This window comes from Daldinia childiae (assembly GCF_008694065.1).
Source record: "Daldinia childiae strain JS-1345 chromosome Unknown Scaffold3, whole genome shotgun sequence".
Classification (NCBI taxonomy): Eukaryota; Fungi; Ascomycota; class Sordariomycetes; order Xylariales; family Hypoxylaceae; genus Daldinia; species Daldinia childiae.
In genome coordinates this window covers 2,488,846-2,513,740 of record NW_022984644.1, presented here as the reverse complement: position 1 = coordinate 2,513,740, position 24,895 = coordinate 2,488,846, and the positions used below count along the sequence as shown (strand labels likewise).

The following is a 24,895-nucleotide window of genomic DNA, read 5'->3' as shown; positions in this document are numbered from 1 at the left end:
GAGTGGAGAGAAGATCCTTCTCAAACACCGGTTATGCCGCTACCCTTATGTAAGATGTTGTATGGACTTTAGCACAGCCTAATCTCTGTCTGCCAAAAAATCATCGACCTCTCGCAATTCTCGGAAAGTATTTATGGCTCGCCTGCGCTGAGAGAATATTTCTATTGCGAGCCCAATGACCCGAAACGCCCCGATTCCTATGAAGTTAGACGTCGGCCCAAGGTCAATGTGCCCGAAATCTGCACTGACACCATGTACTTCCTTGAAGCCATGGCCGGCCTAGAGAAACCACTCCGGTATGTATGAAAACATCCCGTGTTGTTATTTTCAAGCCCCCCTTTCTAGAAAGGTCTCGAAACTATCCTCGTAAGGTATACAGTGGCTAACGCTCAGTAGTAAGTATGATAGCCCTGCCATTTCGACCCAATCGAAAAATAACGATGAAGATTTTAGAATTGTAGTATTGCAAAGCTAACGCAAAATGTTTTCATACATTAGCAATCGGCTTCAGAGGAACTATAATTGAATTGGAGTTACTCATGCAACGTCACCCTATAGCGAAATCCTTCGTGACTAGCTGGTTAGGTGCTCAAATTTCGGTCCTTGGTGTTTTATGCGAATGTCGACACTTACTTGAGCAATACCAGCACCGGTTCTACAGCTTCACCCAATACAACAGAAAATATCCAGGTGAGATTGAGAAGTTTTACCAGAGTAAATTTGAGGTTGCGTTCAAGGTGTACGATATACCTGATTCATTCTGGTCCAATACAGCCGGAACGATGCAGGATATTCTCATAGGGGAATCAGAATATCCAATACGCGAACCTCGCAGTAGGGAGGTAGTTAAGAAACTACGCAAAACAGAAGCGACGTTCGATCAATTCTGGATCAAAGCACTCGACCAGTTGCAGAGAGCGCGTGTACTAGAGGAGTGCCCAATTTCGGTACTTTCTTACAAATTACAGAGGACTGAGCCGTGGGTAGAGCTACAAATAGAGCGGACTGAGACGAAAAAGAATAAGATGAGGAGTAACAGTACCAACCAGCTGTCTGATGAATTTATCCACCAAGAAGACTCAGAAGCTGAGGAGCTTATAAACATGGCAAGAGAGAGCCCAAATGCGGAGATGAATAGTTCCACAGCAGAGTGCGGGAGATATTCTCCATTCAAAGTTGACCGCCGAACTTTTGAGGTGTTTAGTACCTTATTATTCGATGGACCCGATCCTTCTGATGTAAGAGAGATTTCCTGGGATGACTTTGTTCATGCTATGCTGGCTATGAATTTTAGGGCGGAGAAACTGTTAGGATCAGCCTGGCTCTTCGAACCTATAAATAGCCCAGAAAATGAGGACCCCAGTATTATATTCCACGAACCGTACATGGGCGGCAAACTGGAGTATACGATGATAAAACACTATGGTCGGCGTATCACCAGGGCTTTGAAGTGGGAAAACCATATGTTCGTACGAGCTTGATAATTCGGCGGGCAAGTATCAGAGTTGAATATCGGAATTGATGGTATACAGGTTTCGCTTGTCCTGATAGGATTCTGTAAAAGTAGCAATGCGTCTTAAGCCAAGTGTCCAGCGTATTTTACACGAAGAGTATGCATTCTCTCATAGCGTCAGCGTATTACTTACAATAGCTTAGGAAATAATATCGGTAGTTTATATGAAAATCTAATGCTCTCTGACAATTTACAACACCTACAAATTCCACTATTTGTCCTGATGAAATGAACGCACTCGGTCATTTTTCTTTAGGCGTCACTCACAATGAAGACATGACCACGAACTGAGTTATAAAATAAACTTATAACCTTATAGTTATATATTACTCTGCCTTCTTATGTGTTTTATACTCATATAGGAATAACTCATCACATGTTATAGTCATGTTACAGTCGGCATAATGAGTAAGACAGCCTATCGTCGGTAAATACCTACATAGCGTACAAGAAGACCGTATTCCTATTAGTTATCCTAACCAAAAAAACGCCGTATCGAGACTAGGTAGTACAGATGCATCCATCAATCTCTCAGAGTTCACGTCTGTTTCGCTCCCGTCACGGGGCAGACACCCGAGGATCCTTCAACCTGGGGGTGGACGACAACCTTGTCCTTGTGGTGGCCAACCTTGGCTTTCGTCACTGGACACACGTCTCCGTCGGCCTTGTTAGCTGTGCTAGGGTGGTCCGGAGGTAGGACTGTTGTTACGGGTCCGACGACGGGACATACGCGGTCGTCTGCGTTGGGGTTAGCAAACTATTGTGAGAGGAGGAAGTATGGGTTTAAAAGAGTGTATTGAGGGAGCACCTACCCATCTCTTTGCTCTTCGCTTCGTTGACAACGCCTCTCAATGCGGGACAGGCCTGGGCGTCGGCCGAGCCGACAGACTGAGTGGTTGCGGAGATCTCGCCGCTAGGGACGGACGGGTGTTGGTGAAGTTTTGTGTGGTGCTCTGTCTTAGCACCGACGACAGGGCATGTCTGGCCTGGCTTAGAGAGGTCGATATCCGGGTGCGAGGGTGGTAGAGTGTGATTCGTGGTTCCAACGACTGGGCATACTTCTGCGGCGGCCATGTTTGCGATTTGAGCTGTTGGTATAAGTTCTTGAAGTTGATGACTTGTAGTTCGTGTAGATGATGTTGTTTTCGTCTGCGGAAATGGATAGAAACAAAAGTCGAGCTATAGAAGAGGGGGGAAAGAGTCTATTTAAGGTTGCGGGTCGAAACTGTCGAGATAAAGAAGGCTAAGCTCACCGAATGCTCTCGAGCTCGTCCTATATCTCGAGACGACGTCATTCTAGTCCGCTTTGGGAAAAGAGCAGGGGAGCTTGGTTAGCATGATTGGTTTTAGGGCAATGCTTATTGGCTGTTTGGCTTACGTCCCGTCCGGCTAGGTGGTACGACAGTAAGAGTGGGTCTGGGGTTTAGGGTACCGTAGGCTTAAGCCAAAGATGCACTATTGAAATTTGAGGCTCATTCTAGCATAAGAGAATATCCAGGTACATATCATAAGAATTTATTACGCAAGTGGATGTCTGCTTATTTATGTAATACAGAAATCGCGAATATACGAATTTCTTTTTAAACCCGTATGGTACTGTATGGTTATGTCGATAATACAGTATCGCACCGACTGTTTATAGTTAAACTTTACTTTTAGTTATCGAGTTACACTGCATAACTGACCACTAAATAAACATTCTAGAAACATCGTGGTGTCATATGTATACTATGTACATGCACCTATCCGATGACACAACATAAATCCTACGACGTCAGTTCCCCTAACATAGTGTATTGCATAGGTACCTAGATAGGTGGGTTATGTTGAGCCGCAAATCTTGTACAATTATGATGGAGGAGTTTCCGTTCGATTGGTTAATATCAGTCCAATAACTCATGCCCGAATATCAACCGAAATTACTCGAATCCGCCTGCATCCAGGCAGCCATTTTCTTCATGATTATATAGAGGACCGATCTAGCCTACGGTGATACATGTCTAGGTACTCTTCATCTTAGAATACCAGGTGGCTTTCACTTTAACATTGTACTACACCGCCAGTCAACATGAGAATCCAACTAAACCAAATCTCTCCCGCCTTGGCGTTATTCGGGTTCGCATCAGCTGTTCGAGGATTTCCCGAGTATGTGGGTTGTTTCGGCTCACCGACAAATCTGGAATTTAGTCGCACCTACATATTTCAATCGGTTGGTTTCTGCGGGAATTGGTGCGAATCCAATAACCAGCCCGTGATGGCTGTGACAAACAGCACCGGTTGTTTATGCGGTCAAGCTGTTCCTCCTTCTGAAAGGGCTGTGCCAGATTCATTCTGCAACAGCGCTTGTTCGGGATATGCGGGGGAAATGTGTATGAACACCAGGGATCATCCACGAAAGATACAATTAAGCTAACTCTAGAGCAGGCGGCGGTCAAGGTTACTTTTCAGTCTATTATACTACGCTGTCAGACGAGCCCGAACAAGCGCCCAACCAGGAGACCTTGACGCAAAGCATCGAGCCGGTCGAGACAGGTGAAGCACTCCCAGCAGCCTCGATTGAGAATCAGCCCGTTTCCTTGGCAGGTTCATCCAATCTATAGATTATATTGCAGTCTTTAAACGCCCGAGTAACCACTTTCCAAAGTCAACCCGTATTATATGACGAGTAAAAGTATATATCATTGAAACCTAGGGTTGGAATCTTAAAGGTCACATACAAAAGCGGTATCTTATTTATATATACACCTATTTATTTACTGTGTATTTACAGCTAGCGTATAAAGCATTTTCAAACCAGTTGTGGCCCAGGGAACCACTAGTACTCATAGCCATCGCAATCGACTAACTTGTACGTATATTAGTTCAAGATGTTCCCGAACAACCGACGAAGTTGTTGCCGCTGGCTCCAGTGTGAGTGATTTCACCTGCTAGCTTGCAGGATGTGTTAATGATAACCCGATCCGGTCCGGGAGAGCCTATTATCTATTAGCTCGCATCATATACTTAAGAAAGGCTACGACAACTAACCACCAGTATATACACTACCACTGGATAGCATCGGAAACTCGAGGTACGGCCCAGAAACCGAGAACGAGAAGCCCTCGTAGTTGTTGTATGTGTGCGGGTAGCCACCAGGTGCGCTTCCTGAGCTATAGTAGCTGCATGCCTTTTGCGCGGCCTGGTTCACTTGCGTCGCGCTATAGGACGTGGAACCACATGTCGTCGCAGCTAGTTCGGCACGCTCCTCGACAATAGGGGCGGCAGTGACAGACGCGAGAAGAGCCGCGAGGGGCAGGAAGGCAAAGCTGCCGACGAAGAACTTCATGATTCCGTTTGAGTTATTGAGATTTATAAGTAAGGAACTAAGCGGTATCTGAAGAGTTGATCGGAATGAAGGAGGTCGACTACGAGATAAAATAAAATGGATAATCATATTTCTTAAGTACCTACTCTATATATACATGGACTTTATCTCAACTCCTCTCCCGAACCCGGTACCTGACGATCCTCCTTCCTCGCAAGGCACAATGCACCGAAGAACATTCTCCCGTCCCTATAGCTTACGCAAACCACGCTTGAACGGGACACGACAGTTTCTTCTTCTGGGACATGCACCGAAGCATTCCACGGCTAGGCATGCAGATAGGTTGCAACTGAAAGCGGAAGGTAATAGATAGACGGTAGAACGTGCCGATAAGGTTGGCGGAGATTGTGCGATGGTGTGTGTGTGCGGGGCCGAGGGTCTGGTTAGATTCCAGGAGGGCTACGCGGGTTCTAGACTTTTAGATCCTAGCGTGTCTTGTGTCTCTGCTGCTATTGGTGGTAAATACTTGGACCAAGGCGGATTGGAACCAACTAAAGACGACTATGAAGACTTATATAAACTTGGCTGAACAACGATAACCCCTAATTCTAGAATAGGGTGACCTTGGAATTTATTCTGCGATAAAGGGTTTGATGTCAGGGATAACTATAGGACCCGGGTCTACCAACTAGAACTTACCCTTTCACTCAATCAACCAAATACTATTACAGTATTTACACGATGTTATCACTAAAATACAGTGGCGTGGTACTCCCGAACAGCTGCGTTTTATACGCATTTTTAGATATTTTAGAATATTGCTAAAATCTTAATATTTTTCAATATTTTCAAGCTTCATATTACCTTTCATTGGCTCGGAAATATCCTTTGGTCTTCTACGTTCACTTACTTACCTAATTAATGCGCAGCATCTGCAAGGCACGAGATTCGATAAACAGCCTTAATACCGGCCCAATAGCATTTAGTATAACTTTTGATTTGGATGTCATATTGCCAACACATCAAAGTTCTATGTGGCGGGTGTTGGATAGGTATCTATTCAGCGTTAATAATGATATAAAACTTGAATTAATTTACCTTGAATGTGACAAACGTACTCCATAACTTGGTTTAGCTAAACATCAGATAATTTCAAAAACAATGGCTTCTATCGAACCAGAAGCCCTTCGCGTCCTAAGCTTGGATGGGGGAGGAATCAAGGGTTATACCAGCCTAATCATTCTCCAGCGAATATTCCGAACACTGCAAGATATAAAACCATGCGACCCGCCCCTCAAGCCATGCCAGGTCTTTGACCTTATTGTCGGAACATCTACTGGGGGATTAATTGCTATCATGCTTGGTCGCCTGGAGATGAGTATAGAGGAAGCGATCAATCAATACGAGGTCGTCGGCCAGAAGGTATTTGGTCAACGACCCTTCTTTGGCAAATTTGCAAACGCAATAGCAGGGGCACCCTTCTACGATATCCATATTCTCCAAGAATGCGTCAAAGACGTCCTCAAAGAGAAGAATATTGCTCCGGATGAGGATTTTATTGTCAAAGATGGGATACCGTCTTGTAGAGTGTAGGTGGCAGCTCCGCGTTTATTATATGATCTTCGGCAGAGATAACTAATTTGATGTGCAGTAAAGTCTGTGTCACTTCGAAGATTACTTCTAATGTAGATGCTTTGAGGAGCTATAGGAGTGTCCATCCCACAATAGTTAACTACGACTGTACCATCTGGGAAGCCGCAAGTGCGACATCTGCTGCTCCGGTATTCTTCAAGTATGTCAAATTCCGAACTGGAGATGAGTTTTTTGATGGCGGACTTAGGAGAAACAACCCTGTTGAGGAAGCATTGAATGAGTGTCGTCAAGAGAAAGACCTAAAGGATCGTGAGCTCGGTTGCTTAATTAGCATTGGAACAGGCTTTCATAAAATCGAAGGAATTTCGTCTAGTCTTAGCCGTCTTCTAAAGGCGGCAGTAAGAATGATAACGGATTCGCAAGATACAGCAGATCGGTTCTTACGTAGCGATGAAGGATTAAAGCTTGAGAGTTCAGGCCGCTATTTTCGGTTCAATGTCCCTCAAGGGATGGAAGATTTAAGGATGGATGAGCATAAAGAGACAGTGAGAATGAGAGCTTTAACCGAAAACTACCTGCACAAGATGGAGAATGGAAGAATGGTTGCAAAATGTGCAGAAGTTCTTTCTAAATCAGACAAGCTATGTAAGTCTAGATAAGTACTCAGCTTCGGGTTATTATAAGACCAATACTCACATTTAAATTAGGTAGCAAAGCTGATTCTCCTAGAAAAATCAAGTTACATCTTGATGAAATAGGTACACATTATAGACTTTCATGCGAAGAATGCCTAAAGTCATTACGTTTCCCTATGATGGACCAGTGGCGTCGACCTAGTAGAGAATCAACTTCAGGTACCTGCAGCTGGCTATTCCAACACAAAATCTTCCAAGATTGGCTCCAGTGTAGAGATGTCCAAACCCACAGTGGACTTATCTGGATAAGTGGCAAGCCTGGATCAGGGAAATCAACTCTGATGCTAGAAGCGTACCGTCACGTCTCAAAGCTACAGGAGCCAAATAAGTATTGTACCGCCGCCTTCTTCTTCAGCGCCAAAACCGATTCAGAGCAGAGCAACTTGCTTCACAGTCCTGAAGGACTCTACCGCTCCTTGCTGCATCAGTTGCTACCCCACCATGAAGAGGGCTTGCGAAGGGTGGTGGAAGCCTACAAAGAGAAACTCACTGGCGTCAGTTCCTATAAGGGCTATGCAGTATCATGGCCTGAAGAAGAGCTCCGAAAGCTTTTTCAATCATTGTTCGATGAATCCTTCGCACCACGCACAGTAATATTTGTTGATGCTATGGACGAATGCGATAGCAACAGGGTGAGAGAGTTAGCTTTCTTCTTTCGAGGTTTAGCCAACCGTGCAAATCTCAAAGGCCGGAAGCTTGACGTCTGCTTTTCAAGTACGCGCGTTGCGGTTGTTAATCTTGGCAACTGTCCCTCGATTGTAGTTGAAGAGAATAACGAACTCGATATCTTACTTTATCTCGAGGAAAACTTTGTATGTGACGGCACAAATAACCCTCGGGATTTTATCAGTCTAAAGAATAAGATCGCAGAGATATCTTCAGGTGTTTTTCTTTGGGTTGTTCTGGTTGTGGACCTACTTTTAGAAGAACTGGATAAAGGAAGAAATATCAAATATCTAGAAGATGAACGGTTGCCAGAGGTACCCCGCCGTCTGCAAGATCTTTTCCGAGATATCTTGAGTCGAATTAAAGAAGAGGATAGAGAAATCTCCCTACACTTCTTTCAATGGGCCATCCTTGCCGGCGAACTCCGCCTAAAAGAATGGCGCCATATTTTCCCATTTATCGGTTGTCATAAGCCCTTGTCTTTTGCGAAAGCTACGCAGTCCAAGCTATATTCGAAGACGGATGAGCAACTAGAGAAACAAATTCGACACGTCTCTATGGGCCTATTTGAAGTCGTAGGGAAAACAGGTCAAGCATCTTCTGAAGGTACAGATATTGATCACGATTCCATCATTGGTGATGCCGGTTCCTTGAATTCAGACATCGGGGACACGCGTGTTGTAGATGCTATACACTTATCTGTCCGAGAGTTTTTTGTTCGCGAGGGCGGCTTCCAGATTCTCAGCCCAGGACTAGGATTCAATGCTATCGGCAAGGGATATATCAGCATCATGGACACCTGTCTTGACTATATTGGAATTCAAGAGTTCGATTGCCTTGAGAGAGCCCGGCAAGGAACTACATCGTCATTATCATCATCATCAGACTCTCTCGGGGGGGTATGCGGTAGGTTATCCAGCGCCGGTAGTTACAGTTCAGCTGGGACAGAACGCTTCCATAAACGCCGTTCGCTACCATCAACTATTATTAATTCATCCCCTGTAAAAGATGGCGATCTTAGCTCCGAGTTTGCCCTACAGACCGAGAGCAGTTCAGACAACTCAAACATGTCAAAGTTTTCAGACGTCCGGCTGCCAAATTCGACGGCGAATCGGATGAGTCGCTGCATCCGCTTGAAATTAAAGTCCAATACATTACGGGGAAGCTCACCACCCAGAGATCCCGTACTATCTGTCGATCCGACGTTCCTCTCGTATATCTTGGCGACTTTTACTACCTACGCCCGAGCGGCTGAGAAAGAAGGAGCGAATGCAGCTAGAATTATCCTCCGCCTCCGGGAGGGGAGGATGTGGAAGCGTTGGGTATGTCTCGCTGAAAACATACCACATAATACTAACTTGACAACCTGGGCGGAAGTGGAGGAGTTGACATCATGGGTACTATATCTTTTGAGAAATGAGGAAGATAGACGCATCGCTGCAGCGATTGCAAGGGACCCAACCATGGCATTAGAATTAATCGAGGAGAAACCAGCTCTAAATTACTGCCTTGACCGTGGTCGCAGTTTTTTCGGGCAGATTGAAGATGACGATTCTCGCCTCCTTGAGGATGATCTTACTCTTTCCCCTGAGGACTCTTTCGATGATGTCTTCTCGCCTGTTGATTTTACGAGTTTACGGGTTCAAATACTAAACAACTCATGCAGTGTCTCGAAGGGCCATTATATACCTCAGCGTCGGTTATACCGTATAATGACCCGGCATACCGTTGAAAGAATACTTCGGACTGTCGGGCATGACACCGGTGATGCGCAGATGGTTTACGACTGGTTTTATGCCGTTCTTGTAATTTTGGTAATAATTGAGAAACCCCAATCTATAACAGACTTTGTGCAGCAAGGCGTTAAAGATAGGTGTCTTCCGCTTATTTCTTTTCAAAAGTCGCTTTTCGCTTCAATTCAGGGAGAAAGGGTTATTATCCGTCCCAACGGGTGGTGTAAGGATGATTTCTCCCGTTTTTATCAGCAGCAATGGATCTTTCTCGTGCCTTTCTTCGCGCGACCAGCAGGGGAGATTTATCACTATAAATTTGACAACACGAGAATAATCTTACCCATACTTGACCGAGGAGTTTGTCAGTCATATCACCGAAGTATCTCAAAGGTCATGTTGGATCCTTTATCATGCAATTCTAGCGACTTCCCAGTAAGACTGTCACACCCGTCACATGTACAACTAATTTACAAGTTTTTAGCTATGCAATGGATCGAATTGGTATATAATGCACAGATCATGGCGCTGGAAGTCATTCTTATGCAGAGCATATGCATGGAATCTTTTAAATATACAAAGCCAACGGAATGCTAATATTCTGCCATTACTGTTTACGGTTGAAACCCCGAAGGCCTACTATCTCTTCTTTCCATGGCCATCAGGATGCTTATACGATCTATTCCATACTAATTTACTTTCTAACTTCAACACACCGGTGTGGATAGCGGCGCAATGCTGGGGAATATCCGATTCTCTGGCGGTACTCCACCAGAACAATAGGAGACAGCGGCGCGGGTCGAAATGGACATCCGGTCCACGGCCAATATTTCTGCGGCGCGGGCATATCATGCCTTCTAACGTATTATGGTTTCGTAGGACTAGAGACAGTTCCTATATGGATACATTAGTTCTGTCAAACTTTTCTTTCAGCCATCATTTCAAGACAGCGAATTACGTGGCTCCCGAACTAAGAAAGAGGACTGAAAGACGACGATATAAGGGTGGGGAAAGAGCGGATATTTGGGGGCTCGCTTGCATTTTTATCGAAATCTTACGATGGTATTTGGAACCCTTAGGCTGGGATCCAGTTACGACAAAACTGTATTCAGACGAAGATGAGATAAGCCCATCCAGCCATAGTCGTCCGGACCCGATACGGGCTATTCATCAACATAAGAATCGTACCACTTATACTGACGAATTCATCGAGTATATTGGGACTAAAATGCTAACCAGAGACCCGAAAGAGCGAGCAACGGCATTAGAAGTGTCTAATAAAATGAAGGAGCTTCACGAGAAACTTCAAAGTGATCATAGTGACGTTGGAAGGACTACAACTTAGAACGATACATATAGAAAAAGCAACAGGCAATATGGGGTGAATTAAATAATAGCGTTGCTAAACAAGCAGTGTTAATGAGAGAAAGCGGTAATTCTCTTGGGTGAGGCTAATACTTTCACCTCTCGATCGCTTTGCTCGCACTTATCATTTTGAGAACGATATCTAGTCTGCGGGTTATATCAGAAGCTGTTTTGGAATGCCTGTAGAGGTTGCTTGTATGACCTACAGTCTAGGTAGCGCAAAATATAGAAAGGAAGACGGAGGCATCCGATGTGTTTTGTAGCTTTAGATGATTATATTTCTATTTATTGTTCCTTCGGCGACAACTATTAGGATTTTACTTATTTCTACGTCCTTTCAGCTAGTATAATTTCTAAACTTGACAACCAATATGTTAGGATTAACGAAGCCAACATTTACAAGACACGCTCTCTTAAAATCAACTGTAAACTAGAGGAGCCTTTCACTTAAATAAGACTCAAATATGTTATTCAAACACAGTACTACTTAATTGTGCCACCAGAGTGATCAACCATCCACTGGTGGAGGGGATCTTTCTGTTTTGGCCTAACGTTCTCCTTGAGGCTCGACCACGATAAATTCCTTACCAACCCCTTGCCCTTTTCTGTTAGCCTTAGCCTTGGCCGCCAGTCTCCAGTGTTGGCTTTCCTGTGCAGAAAACCTGGTTGTTCCTTTTCGGTACTACTAGTACTTGCCCTTGTCTCTTTACCAGCGTCCAGCGATGGAACGCGACCGCGGAGAAGGTCGAGGCGTTCTCCTATATTCTCCTTGACATCCTTGGGACTTCTAGGATGGCTAGGGAGTTTAATCTTATCCCGTCTCCATTGCTGTATATGTGCTACTCTCTCAGCAATTTGGTCGGTTTTGTGCTTTTTTGATCGCGCAGATTTGGAGAGGGCATGGGTCACTTTGGCCTGCTTGGATTCTTGCTCTCTGTTGGTATGAGCCCCGACCCTCGAGAGCTTTTGGGTTCCCTCCATAGGGTGATATAGGTAGCGTCGCCTATCGAAAACTTTCCTTTGAGAAGCGCTAAAAGTCCTTGGGAAAAGAAATATCGTCATCTGAATATTAGATTGATATGGTTAATGATGGAAGTAAGGAGGTAGTTTCGAGAATATGAGATAAATATATATCAATACCTGACGAAATGTTTGCTGGATTATTCGCTAAGATTATCATATCATTAGGTGTGTTACATATCAATATTCAGTAGGGAGCTTTAGATCTTGTCTGTTTGTACAGTTCACCCAATCAGGGGAAGGACTAATAATTATCGCTACCCCGTGAACTTCTTCTAAATGCTTCTAAGGTATAGCATTAAAGTCCCTAGAAGTTAATCATAATTAATCGCGGTGAATCTATACGCTGTTAAAATGTGCTAGATGTTGGAATTCATCGTTCATGATCACACTTTAGGATGATATTGGCCTACTATCGGCAGTATGATTGTTCTCCTTGACGGTCTATAGAGTCACTACGAGACTTGGACAGCACACGAAAATCCTAGGAAGTACGACTCTGACGCACCTATAGTGACTCATTCTTTACCAAGATCAACTTAGTTGGCATCCTCGTCCAAGCCATCAGAGTAATACTCGAAACTTTGAGGAATTTTTGGACCTGGACCATTACCAGCATCCGGATCTACTTCGATAACCCCTCTACCCTGAGCCTTTTTCACGTTGGTATTTTCTGTATGCCGAACCCGAGTGCCACCTAACAGCTTCGTTATGCGCTGCGCCCATTCCCAAGGTCGCACTTTGCCCCCTGGCAGTCCATTGAAGTACTCCCATCCCATAACACCTCCAAATTTAGAGAACTGATGACGCAGGACTGCCAGCGTCGGTCCTAAAACTTCGAAAGGTACCCAGCCGGGTCCGTTATCTGGCGTCGTCACAAGACCAACGACAACTTTTTCCGGCGGCCAGCCCCTTGCGATGCACATTTCATACATCACGGGAGTGCTAGCGTCGCCCCATCCGCAATAGAACTGAGCGTTATACCAAGCAATTTGCTTGCCGCGCATAACTTCCAGGGCCTCATAGTCGAAGCCGCTAAGATTACGTCTTGGATCAAGGAGAGCTGCTGCGACCGGCGCAAGAGTGATGATGAAGTCAGGACCGAAGTCCGCTCTGAGTCTATCGATAAGGCGCACGATGCCTCCTAGCGACATTTGCTCTTCAACATCTAAGTCAAGACCGTTGAGATCTCTTTCTCGGATAAGATCGTAGAGAGGACCATAGTACTTCTCAAAGGTCTTCTGATCTTGGTCTAGTCGACTATAAGAACCCTTAGCCGCTCCGCCTAACATACCAAGAACCTTGATATCGCTAGCTTGAGCAATGCGCATCTCTGCCCACATGGTAATGAATCGCGGGTCTGAGGGGGGGTGGTCATTGAGTGTTAAGCCATTTGGATCTTCGTTGATGTGAATCGCGGCCACGATTAGGTGTGTAATCGATATGTCAGGTTTTGTGATTAAGGGCAATATTGAGATATGGTTACCGTTGGAGTCGTGGGTAGTCTGGTAGTACACAACAAGGCGAGGAGTTATCCCCGTCGGCGACGATGCCATGATGCTTTAGTCAAAGGCTCGAAAGAAAGACAGGATAGACTCTAATATGGAGTCAAATTTTGAAAATTAAAAAGTAAGAGTAAGTACCTAGGTACCATACATGAGGTATATAGTAGTAGCGCCGACTTAATATTTTCACCCTCATCGGCTTGGTGAATTAGGCTGTAGTGGATGAGGAAAGACCTGAGATAGTCAATAATTAAAAATTGGGGCTGACTGTCAAAATAAGTTTAGTAGCCTTGTCGTGGCTGGATGCTAATTGGTTCTAAGTCCTATAATTCTTAAAGTCGCTTTCACTAAATGCGCCTTTCATTGTCTCGACACTTATCACTATCGCGCATAGGTTTAAGCAGTAATACATAGCTTGGAAATTCAATAACAAGTATTAGATTGATAAAATATTAGATTGATATATAGTTTAGTCGCGAACTATAAATCTAAAAAGAAAGAGCCAATAAACAAAAGCTCAATTCAACTCTATAAATTTGACCAACTTCTAAATCTAAACATTATACCACCCGGTTTGAAGCGGCGATAACCGAGATAGGAAGAGCACGCTTTTATCTAGAATGAGCGAAAAATAACGTCATTAAAGGTATGTATCGGCATACTAACTTCAGTATATCCCCGCGAATTTAATACGTTAGGTAAGATAGGTAGCAGCCGTATCAAATCTGTAGCTTAAACGACCTGATTAAAGTGCAATCACGCTATTTGAATATGGGGATACGCTAAAAGTGCCGGATACCGTTCGGGAGTTTATAGTGGTTCGCACTGGTCCAATATCGGAAGTCTAGACCAAGATAGAGGATGCATATAAGCAGACATGGGAAGAACCCCACTGAAGAACGGTGTGCCAGGGTATGCCAGGGTGTGCATGGTATGGGTAATCTTACCCTGTAAATAGAATGGAGCACGAAACTTTTCAGCTTTTAAACAAACGAGGCGGGTCTTTTGATTTCTTCGTTTGTTGATCAAATTCTCCTCTGGCGGTGCGCGCCATTTCAGGGGCCCATTTTCATATATCCTTCCTTCATGATTGACTTGTTATTGGGTACCACCTCGAATATCTGAATATCAACTTCCCTAATTCTCTAATTTAATCCACTGTTCCATGCGTACGAAAATAGATCCAAAGTTTGAAAGGTTTAAAACCCTTACCCTCATCTCATTGACGTCATGAAGTTTGCCAAAGAGCTTGAGCAGGACCACGTGCCAGGTAAGTTGTGAAATAAATATGATTAGGTAGTCATAAGAAAGAGGGAGCAGATAGATATGAATGCTAACATAGGAACTAGAATGGAGAGTCAAATATCTAAACTACAAGGCCGGCAAGAAATATATCAAAACTGTCTCGAGAGCAATTAACAAGGCATATGGAACGCCATTAGGTCAAGGAAGAAAGGGGGACCTTCCACCTCATGAGGCGACCCCTCGTCCTGGTCAATTCTCTCGTCAGCAGAATGGAGGCCCCGAAGCAGGAATCGTAGATGAAATTGAATCTCTACGAGCAAGCCCCGCACCCATAGGACGTGCAACTCGGGGAACTCATCACGCATTAGGAGCTCAATCGACACCTATTCCCGCGCGGACAGAACGTCAATCACTAACGACATCGCCGGGAAATGAGGGTCGATATGGTAGCTTTGTGCCTACACCCCCTTCAACTATGGAAAGTTGGAATATGTTCGAGTTGCCAGGCCCTGCGATGGGCGACCCTGCGATCTCAAACGAACAACCTCCATCTCGGCCGACAAACACGCTTCAGAAGACCATCAGCCGGCAGTCCGTAAAGCGCAGTACATCTATGAACTCGGCAACTCCAGGAGGCACTTCACAACTAGCTTCCTATCTTCGCCGGGGTTCTATGGCTCAGCAAGACGCGTCGCCTGGCAGACTTCGGCGTATATTCTCGACCGGCCCGCACTTGACCCAGCGTCTTAACAGAACTGAGAGCGCAAAGTTCGGGTATGGCTTGGAAGCGATCGAAACGGTTAGGCAGCGTGAAAAAGACTTTTTTGACTTCCTAGATAGCGAACTCGACAAAGTAGAGACGTTCTATCGCCAGAAGGAAGAGCAGGCCGGACAACGCTTGGCTGTTCTCCGGGACCAATTGCACGAGATGCGGAATCGACGTACACAAGAAATAGCAGAGCTGAAACAACGTAAAGAAAGAGGCGAGGATGGTAGTAGTCATGATAATAAGGGGGTCTCATCCGGTACCAATAATTCTCAAAGTTGGGTTGATCCGATTAAGTCCCGAATATTCAAGCCTGGCGCGAATTCAAAGGCATTTTCAAAGTTGCACTTCACTCCAGTGCTTGGCGCAATGAGTGCAGACTCGCAAAGGGACTATATGAAGAGACCATCTAGCCACGAAGTGTCATACAGAACGGCAAAGCGAAAGTTAAAGTTGGCTTTGCAAGAGTTCTACAGAGGTCTAGAACTTCTCCAGTCTTATGCCCAACTCAATCGGACTGCTTTCCGAAAACTCAATAAGAAGTATGACAAGGCTGTTAATGCTCGGCCGCCTTATAAGTATATGAACGAGAAAGTCAACAAGTCATGGTTCGTGAATAGTACTACGGTGGAAGAATATATTCATTCGGTCGAAGACTTGTACGCGAGATACTTCGAAAAGGGCAATCGCAAGATTGCCTCAGGGAAGCTCCATCGCTTAAACCGGCGGCCGGGGGATGAATCCGCGATCGCGTTTCGGAATGGACTCTTCATCGGTACCGGGGCAGTATTTACCCTTCAGGGTCTCGTATACGGTGCCCAGCTCTTATTCGATCCAGATCCCGTGGTACAAGAACGAACTAGCTACCTTATGCAGATATACGGTGGCTATTTTCTAATGCTCGTTCTAATGTTCTTATTCTGCATTGACTGCTACATGTGGACAATTAACAAGATCAATTATCCTTTCATTTTCGAGTTCGACACGAGAAACAGCCTGGATTGGAGACAACTGTCTAGCTTCCCTAGCTTTTTCCTCTTGCTTTTTGGTATATTTTTCTGGATCAATTTCACCAGGTATGGGTCAGAAGAGTTATATTTATACTACCCAATAATTTTAATAGCCATTACGCTCGCTATCCTCGTACTTCCAGCACCGATTTTATGGCACAAGAGTCGCCAATGGCTCATGTATTCTCATGTAAGTACCAAATCCCCATCAGCTCAACTTACGTTAACATTTCTAGTATCGATTATTCTTCGCCGGATTATATCCTGTCGAATTCCGCGACTTTTTCCTCGGTGACATGTATTGCTCCCTTACCTATGCTACTTCGGTAAGTCATGATGGCCAGCGACCCATGACCTGCCATAAGAACTAATTGGGAAACCAGAATATCGAACTCTTCTTTTGCCTCTATGCACATTCTTGGAATAACCCCGTCCAATGTAATTCAAATAATTCTCGCTTGCTAGGATTCTTTTCGGCATTGCCCCCAGTCTGGCGTGCGCTGCAGTGTATTCGTCGTTACCGCGATACTAAGAACGTATTCCCGCATCTGGTCAATGGTGGCAAGTATGGCATGACAATCATGTCGTCTGTGACCCTATCGTTGTACCGCATGAGAGCCACGGATTCGAATCTTGGCCTCTTTGTCACCTTTTCCATTGTGAACAGCATATATACCTGTAGGTCTTCGAACAGCGCCGGTTCATTTTTTCGGAGTTGTAGAAAAAGCAAATCACTTTCTAACACGTATTTCTAGCAATATGGGACTTATTTATGGATTTCTCCTTTTTCCAGCCCGACACGCGACACCGGTTCCTTCGTGACATCCTAGGGCTCAAACGTCGGTGGTTGTATTATGGGATCATGGTGCTTGATCCAATACTACGTTTTAGTTGGATCTTCTACGCCATTTTCACCCACAACAAGCAACACAGTACCATCGTCTCATTTCTCGTTGCCTTGGCCGAAGTCACACGTCGCGGCATGTGGGCCTTGTTCCGCGTTGAGAATGAACATTGTGGCAACGTTGCTCAGTACAAGGCCAGCCGCGACGTGCCCCTACCCTACCCCTTGGTGCCTCATGAACCCCTCGTTGAACGTCCCAGTAGCGAGGAAGAAGACCAAAATCATATCGTCAGAACGGCAACGCAGTTAAAGCAAGCTCCTGTACTGCCTATCGAGGGAGCTACGGCTAGTGCGATTGACGTAAGCACAGTAGGTGCCTCAGCGCTTGGCCGCGAACAGACTAGAACGCAGATACAAGCCCCAGCACAGGAGCAGGCTGGGGGAAGCGGAATGCGGTGGCGCAGACGGCCCGAGATACTGCGTGCGTGGTCGATTCGTGGTATTATGGCCAACGCGCATAAACAGGACTTCCAGAAGCGACGGAGACCACTGGAGTCTACATCTTCGCAAGATGTTAGTGAATTAGGAGTAGAAGAGAGGGGATTGCAGAGTGAGGAGGAAGACGATGATGATGATGACGACGACACAGGAAGTATGCTTGATGAGCGTATGGAGGCCCGCCGGGCGGAGGGCTTGACTAAGCCCGAGATGAGTGACGAGAGCGTATAAGGTTGTTGTTTAGGCCGTATTTAAGCGTGAGATTCTTTGTCTAGCGTTATTTTGGGTTAGAAGGGAAGCGAGGTATAAATGTTGTATGAAATGACTGGTTAGATAAAATAGGAGGTTGGATCTAGCTCGAAAGGTCGCATTATTCGCTTTGAGGCGGTCATGTCGATCGTAGACTTACATTACCGCATAACTAAAGGAAGCGTCATGTTCATATCATAATAATTATTCATATATTTACCTACCTAAGTTAGCACATTGATTTCGGGTTAAACTGAGGTTGGTTTATTGGAGAGGTCGTGGCTTGAAGTGCTAATCGGTAATAATGGAGAGGGGACCCCCCACCCTTCGAACATGATACCCTCAGCATATACGATATATACCATAACAGCAACTAAAATCATCACATACGACCATAGGATCTGGAAAATTCGGGATCCCGTCCGCTCTCCCCTAGACAAACCCGATACCGCTGGACCAGTAGTTGGGTCGGTGACGACCAGCGAATCCCCAGTGTTGTATGTTTTTTCTCTCTTTTTTTTCTCGTTAGGAATAGCTGCTGTTGTTACTTATGTACTACCCCTTTGACGTTCGTTATAGGTCCTTAGGGGTACTTTTCATCTGGATCTGATTAATTGAGTCTATTACGCTATTCTTAACTTAGGATAATATTTTTGGGGGGTTTTCGATGTCTTGTTGGTTGGTATAAGAGGTATGTGGAATGTGTATCTATCTCTTTCGTAGCTAAGGACATACATGTTATGGAATGGTAAGCAAGTGCTACATATATTAAGTAATTTCAGTCACCCGATCATAAGGTGCCCTTTAGCGCAATGGTAAAATCTGTCAGTCGAGATCCTCGTATGCTTGGATAAATTCAGCTGAGCTCGTCGCAGATAATGATCCAAGCGCCTGTGGTAACACCACCCGCGAAGTTTCCGGTTCGATTCAGCTTGCGAGCGTTACGACCAGGTAATTCTCCAAAGACAGGCCATCCAATGAGATAGGACCAAGTCGGAAAGGAGTAAAACAACCAGCCGTCGCCGCAGCTGTCGAAACCCTTGAATGGAAAAAGGGGGTGTGCCTATAGACATAGACATTTTCGTAATGACAATTTAGACCATTACGGAACAGACTTTTTTGACCACGTTACTATCTATGATTTTAGAAAGCGTCTTTATCATATCTTCCCTACTTCTCTTTTTTTTTTTCAACCCAAGACTTAAATATACCGTAAATATAGATAATATCTAAATTCAAATCAATGTTATAGTTTTTCTGCTTCACTTCCGCTAAATCTTCATCTAACACTTTAAATCCTAAAGTAGCTTCTTAACCCGCCCAAACCTCACTAACAACTCATCAGCCGGTCTATAAGTCAAACTTGGATTTGCCAACTTAACGCCCCTGCCAACGCGCTCCTCCCCAGAAGACAGCAACTCTCCACTCCGCCGCTCGATACCGAGGAAGCGCCATCGCGGGACCAGCTCGACGAGGAAGGCTTTAACCTCGATGAGGGCGAAGTTACGGCCGGGACAGGTCCGTGGGCCCTGAAGGAAGGCCTCGAACGCGAATGGCGTGGCCGCATCGCCCGTCAGCCGGTCCCAACGGTCTGGGTCAAATCCAGTGGCGTCCGGACCCCAGACCAGCGGGTGTTGGTGTATAAGCGGGATATTGAAGTCGACCTGTGTGCCTTTGGGTATAAATACGCCCTCTATTACGAGGTCCCGAGTGGCTTCACGTTGTACCATATATGCTTTAAAGTTTAGTTAGTTTAGCTGGGAGGTTTTATGTCGTTCTCAAGAAAATAAAGACATTTTCGGGAAAAAAAGGGGTAAGGAGAAGACCCACATGGAGGATAGACACGAAGCACCTCACGAATGAAATTGTGCAGATATGGTAGAGCAGAAATTGAGTCATAATCTGGCTCTTGGTCGGTTTCTAGTAGGGAGTCTATCTCCGATCGTAGCCTATCTTGTATGGTCGGGTTTGTTGCAAGAACGTAAAGAGACCATGATAAAGTGGTCGCCGTACTCTCATGACCTGATTAAGGGGTCGCAAGTTAGTGCTATGAAGCTAAGAGTCCTAATACGGCTAGGTAGGTGTAAGACGAACCTGCAGATGTGAAATTCAGAAGCTTGGAACAGGCAATCTTGTCAGTGTTAGACTACTAGAATGACGGGGAATGGACTCTTACGTGGCCAATTATATCATTTATAGACCAAATATCCTTCCCTGTCTCCTGTCGGCGTAATTCAGCTTCTTCCAACATATATGTAAGAAGATCCCTAGACTCTCCCTTTTCTCTTTCGAAAGTCCCGTTTGTTAGGTCCGCCGCGCGTTGCTGAATGATATCCTGCAGCATCTTTCTCAAGTCGGTAGTCGTTTGGATGAATCTGCGGTTCGCTTCTAAAGGAATACTACCTCGGACTGGTAGGAAAGCATTAATGACCCAGATAAGTTGGCCCAGAAACCCTTGGTGAAGCACTCGGTCATAAAGTTCCTGGAATCCTAGCGGGTACATTGACGATATAGTATCTAGTTCGATTCCTAGCACCGTTACACCTATAGTATCCATAGTTGACTTGGAGAAGGTCTCAATTGCTAAGAGGATATTAGTTTTACAATAACGTAGGTCATAATAGTGGCATTCGATCATTATCATACCTTCCAAAGTAGCATATGGTTTTTCGCCGAGCAATTGTTTAAAAACGCTCGAAATGGCCTTAGCCTTTGTTTGAAAGACGGGTAATAGTTTTCTCATACTCGGGACTGAAAAGGGGCCTGCCAACAATCTTCGTTCGCGCTTATGGGCCTCCCCTTCCGAGAATAATAGGCCTACACCCGTGATCTCTCCAACCAATCGCGCAAAGAAAGGGGGTTTGACGAAGTCATAAACATGTGTCTGTAGAACAGCCTTGTGTGCGGCCAGACTGTTTACCAGTAGGACTTCCTTGCCAGCAAACGAGATATATCTGATAAATGGCGTGTCTGGCCATTTGCGCATCCATTGTAGCTGAACGCTAGCGGGGCTATCGGCTCCGAACTTTTTGATTTCTTGCCCTAAGACGAGATTATGATCCTGGTTCCAAGGTTAGAATGAAGCTATGTTGAGCGAGATGGGTTTGCTTCATATAATACCTTTGGCCCTGGTAAGTGTCTAAGTGGCGAGAAGAAGTTTGGGTATAATACAATACGATAGAGTTTTAGGATGGCGTATTGTATGAGAAACACAGCAACGAACTTCTTAAACATCCATAGGCTATCAAATTCCCTGATAGGCCGGAGCGCAACCAGCTCTAGGGCTGTTAGTCCAGAACAAATAAGAGCATCCATTTAGATGTTAGAGTAAAATAGATAGAAGAGTCAGTAGAAATTATTTTCATAATAGGATGAGAGGTTCAGTATATAGAATCCTAACGTGGTAAGGCTATGGGGTATCACTACCTGGTTAGCCTGTAATAATATACAAGTCTAGTTGGTATTCCCGACAAGGGAGTCTAGGCTACGTTACCTGAGTCTATCATGCTATAAATATAATGCAGCCATTTCAAGACCGGGTTCCATAGAGTTATCTATGGTAAAAGACTGCGAGATTTAAAGGTTGACCTATCTCGTGAAAGCTGACTTCATATAAGTGGACAGCGCTCGCCAAATACCGTAAACACCTCTTCCCACCCTGAATGATATTCCTATCTCGGGCAGAACAGAGAAGGCGAGTTTAAACGCTGTCATGGTTCATCATGAGATACATCACTTAGAGTTAAAATCTTACCCATGATGGCGTCAGCTAGAACTCGGTGTAAAGTCGTAATCGACTAGAAGTAATATTTCTCGCGTGTATCTAACGATTTATTTATAAAGAGTTCGCATGTGTCATTTTCTGATGAGAATATCGACTGAACGGATGTTAGTCAAAGATAATTTAGCTGAATCTTTTTAAAACTTATGAGTTAGAAAATTCGAACCGCTCTAGCAAAGACTGAATTGCGACAAGAGACAAGATAAGAAACTTTAATTAATGTTAATAAGCGCATTTTGACTATGCTAATTACCTATTTATAGTCAAAGCAAGGGTACTTGTATATGGTTATAGTTGTACATACCCAGGTTTAACTTTCCCGGACTTGAATGTCTTGACTTGAAGCTTCAACGTAACTGCGTGTTGCGCTGCATGTTTTAGGCTGGAGTACCTAAGGCGGGGCTAGTGCATGTATCTATGTACTTCCCGTCCTAACATCCCCTAATGGGGTCCGGGGAGAAGGCCTAGCGTGTCTGTGTAAGTGGCACTTGAGGCTCCAAGCTAGGTCATCTGGAATTAGCAGGTGATGCAATGTCTTATCGTCGCAATCTCTTAGCGCGTTTGCGATGTCGGGTTACCTGGTAGCTGCGGTCGTGTTGACTTCATCATTCCAACCTCCTATCTCCCTCATTTCAAACCCGACTTACCGCTCTTTTACCCGACATCCCAAGTGAAAACCCCGTCTTCTACTCTACTCTCCCACTTAGGCAACTACGAATTAGAACCGATTTCAAAGTTAAAACATGACGCGACACACAACCGATTACCTGCGCCAGCGCTCCTCTAACTTGTCTCTCCGAAACGAGGCGGCAACAAATGCTTTAAGCACATCTCGGCTGTCGAGCTTCGCCAATCCTTCCGAATTCGAAAATGAGTCAACTATATCTGATGCTGTAAAGGCATTTATCGTCGGTGACCTAGCTCGCAGCGGGTCAGTGTCCCTTTGCGATTCTTGTTTTCGAGATATACCCAAAGAAAAGCGAACCGGTACGAATATCATAATCGAAAGTGATACACAGCAATGTTCTGTGTGTAACGTCCTAGCATCAAAACCCGAGGCCTTCACCGAACCCTTCTGCAAGTTTCTTCAGGAGAATCCTACCGTATTCCATTCCGTCGGTTACTTCAAAGAAAAATTGAATGCCCTTGACTATAAGGAGGTTGGTATTCCAAGTCGATTATAATTTAGAGATAGTTAAACTAAGCATTGTTACAAGCTTCCTGCACGGGATGACTGGTCTGGGAAGCTCAAGGCTGGTGGCAAGTATTATGTGACTCGAAATGGCACTTCCCTTATTGGATTCACGGTTGGAAAGGCATACAAGCCCGGCAATGGTGTAGCCATCATTGCAGGTCACATCGACGCTTTAACCGCAAAACTAAAGCCCGTTAGCAACAAGCCGACCAAAGCTGGGTACATCCAACTAGGAGTCGCTCCGTACGCCGGTGGTCTGAATGAAACCTGGTGGGATCGGGATCTTAGTATCGGTGGTCGAGTTATCGTACGGGACGAGTCTGGCAAAACCTCGAGCCGACTCGTTCAACTTGATTGGCCTAGTAAGCATGCTGTAAGAAAATGTTCGATTCTTAACGCTAATTAGACATAGTTGCTCGTATACCAACGCTGGCTCCCCATTTTGGTGTGGGTATGCTGGGTCAACAGAACAAGGAGACGGAGGCAGTTCCAATTATTGGACTTGACAATTCTGATATCTCGTCCTCAAACGCTAAACCAGTTGAGCCTTTAGGTCCGGCTGGATCGTTTGTTGCTACCCAGCCACCGAGACTCGTACAGCTAATTTCGCAAAAGTTAGGCATTAAAGACCACACTCAAATTGTGAATTGGGAGTTGGAGCTCTTCGATCTCCAACCCGCAACTGTGGGTGGGTTAGATAAAGAGTTCATTTTTGCTGGTCGCATTGATGATAAGTTATGTTCTTGGGCGGCGTTCCAAGGTCTGCTGGCTTCGGATGCAAACGATGACGACGGTGTTATAAAGCTGGTCGCGCTTTTTGACGATGAGGAAATTGGTTCTCTTTTGCGCCAAGGTGCAAGGGGCAATTTCCTCCCGTCCGTAATTGAGAGAGCCGTCGAGTCCCTATGCGGAGAGGATAAGGCATTTGGGCCTGGCATTCTAGGTCAAACGTACGCGCAGTCATTCCTCGTGTCGGCCGATGTCACCCACGCCGTAAACCCCAACTTTTTATCTCGTTACCTAGACGGACATGCACCTCGTCTCAACGTTGGAATTACCATTGCCGCAGATAGCAATGGCCACATGACTACGGATTCAGTATCGACTGCAATTCTTACTAGGGTTGCTGAGTTAAGTGACTGCACACCGCAAGTCTTCCAGATCCGAAATGACTCTCGAAGTGGTGGCACAGTTGGACCTATGTTGAGTAGTGCGATGGGTATCAAGGCCGCGGATGCTGGAATGGCCCAACTTAGCATGCATTCTATTCGTGCAACATGTGGTTCTCTAGATCCAGGTCTGGGTGTTAAATTCTTCAAGGGATTCCTTGACAAGTGGGAGAAGGTCGATGCTGAATGGCAGTGAAGCGAGCTACCCATATGATTTCAATATCAAGATCAAGTCGTGTACAGTCAGATGTAACAATATCCGCCCGAACCAGTTTGGGGCGATGTTAATTAGGTAGGTTTAGAATGACTAGGATTTAGCAACTTAGAGCCAAGCGTTTCTACTAATAGTTACTCAGGTATCGTCTCTATCTAGTTCGAATATAGCAATGCATGAGAGCTTATGTTAAAGACAAAATACACTGTATTCTACCCGATAAATTGTAGTGGTGTAAATATTGGCGATGACCAATGTCTGGGGAAAAGTGATCGTCACCTGTAGGAGCTCAGGAACCATTTTGTTATTCAGGACAGGGGATTTTGCATGTGAATGCGGAATGATGTAATCAAGGGTCCGCTAAACCCGCGGCAGTGGTTAGGTTTTGGAGGGCGCACTATGTATGTATGTGTATGTGCTACTACGTAAACTTGCTAAAGTCTAATTTTTGGAGATATTTGATTGAGAGCACGCGACTATCGTGTGATTAGTGGTATTCATTCAAATGTACAGATTTGAAGGCAAATTTTCTC

At 45.0% G+C, this 24,895-nt stretch overlaps 7 protein-coding genes across 8 annotated transcripts; 3 read left to right on the top strand and 4 right to left on the bottom strand.

Moving 5' to 3' along the window:
• Positions 1–2,051: 2,051 nt before the first annotated feature.
• GL218_03400 (uncharacterized protein) lies at positions 2,052–2,587 on the bottom strand (the record flags this gene model as incomplete). The annotated part of the gene is made up of 2 exons (XM_033579960.1): positions 2,052–2,251; positions 2,326–2,587. 2 exons carry the CDS (start codon positions 2,585–2,587, stop codon positions 2,052–2,054), a joined length of 462 nt encoding a protein of 153 aa, XP_033436820.1.
• Positions 2,588–4,375: 1,788 nt separating this feature from the next.
• Positions 4,376–4,838, bottom strand: GL218_03399 (Guanyl-specific ribonuclease F1; the record flags this gene model as incomplete). Its single annotated transcript, XM_033579959.1, has 2 exons — positions 4,376–4,488; positions 4,541–4,838. 2 exons carry the CDS (start codon positions 4,836–4,838, stop codon positions 4,376–4,378), a joined length of 411 nt encoding a protein of 136 aa, XP_033437440.1.
• Positions 4,839–5,978: 1,140 nt separating this feature from the next.
• On the top strand, positions 5,979–9,026 carry GL218_03398 (Calcium-independent phospholipase A2-gamma; the record flags this gene model as incomplete). Of its 2 annotated transcripts, none has more annotated exons than XM_033579957.1 (4): positions 5,979–6,406; positions 6,469–7,055; positions 7,397–8,677; positions 8,812–9,026. In XM_033579957.1, the coding sequence occupies 4 exons, from the start codon at positions 5,979–5,981 to the stop codon at positions 9,024–9,026; spliced, it is 2,511 nt and encodes an 836-aa protein (XP_033437441.1). The 2 variants fall into 2 exon arrangements, with proteins under 2 accessions (XP_033437441.1, XP_033437442.1); XM_033579958.1 differs by having other exon boundaries at positions 7,118–8,677.
• Positions 9,027–12,425: 3,399 nt separating this feature from the next.
• On the bottom strand, positions 12,426–13,442 carry GL218_03397 (putative glycoside hydrolase family 18 protein; the record flags this gene model as incomplete). Its single annotated transcript, XM_033579956.1, has 1 exon — positions 12,426–13,442. One exon carries the CDS (start codon positions 13,440–13,442, stop codon positions 12,426–12,428), a length of 1,017 nt encoding a protein of 338 aa, XP_033436486.1.
• Positions 13,443–14,621: 1,179 nt separating this feature from the next.
• GL218_03396 (Protein SYG1 like protein) lies at positions 14,622–17,985 on the top strand (the record flags this gene model as incomplete). Its single annotated transcript, XM_033579955.1, has 5 exons — positions 14,622–14,661; positions 14,741–16,602; positions 16,649–16,738; positions 16,796–17,090; positions 17,168–17,985. 5 exons carry the CDS (start codon positions 14,622–14,624, stop codon positions 17,983–17,985), a joined length of 3,105 nt encoding a protein of 1,034 aa, XP_033437435.1.
• A 1,316-nt stretch (positions 17,986–19,301) lies between these two features.
• On the bottom strand, positions 19,302–21,318 carry GL218_03395 (Cytochrome P450 4F5; the record flags this gene model as incomplete). Its single annotated transcript, XM_033579954.1, has 6 exons — positions 19,302–19,738; positions 19,834–20,025; positions 20,098–20,119; positions 20,180–20,586; positions 20,650–21,064; positions 21,124–21,318. 6 exons carry the CDS (start codon positions 21,316–21,318, stop codon positions 19,302–19,304), a joined length of 1,668 nt encoding a protein of 555 aa, XP_033436484.1.
• Positions 21,319–22,527: 1,209 nt separating this feature from the next.
• Positions 22,528–24,344, top strand: GL218_03394 (Vacuolar aminopeptidase 1; the record flags this gene model as incomplete). The annotated part of the gene is made up of 3 exons (XM_033579953.1): positions 22,528–22,944; positions 23,002–23,341; positions 23,392–24,344. The coding sequence occupies 3 exons, from the start codon at positions 22,528–22,530 to the stop codon at positions 24,342–24,344; spliced, it is 1,710 nt and encodes a 569-aa protein (XP_033436485.1).
• Positions 24,345–24,895: the final 551 nt, after the last annotated feature.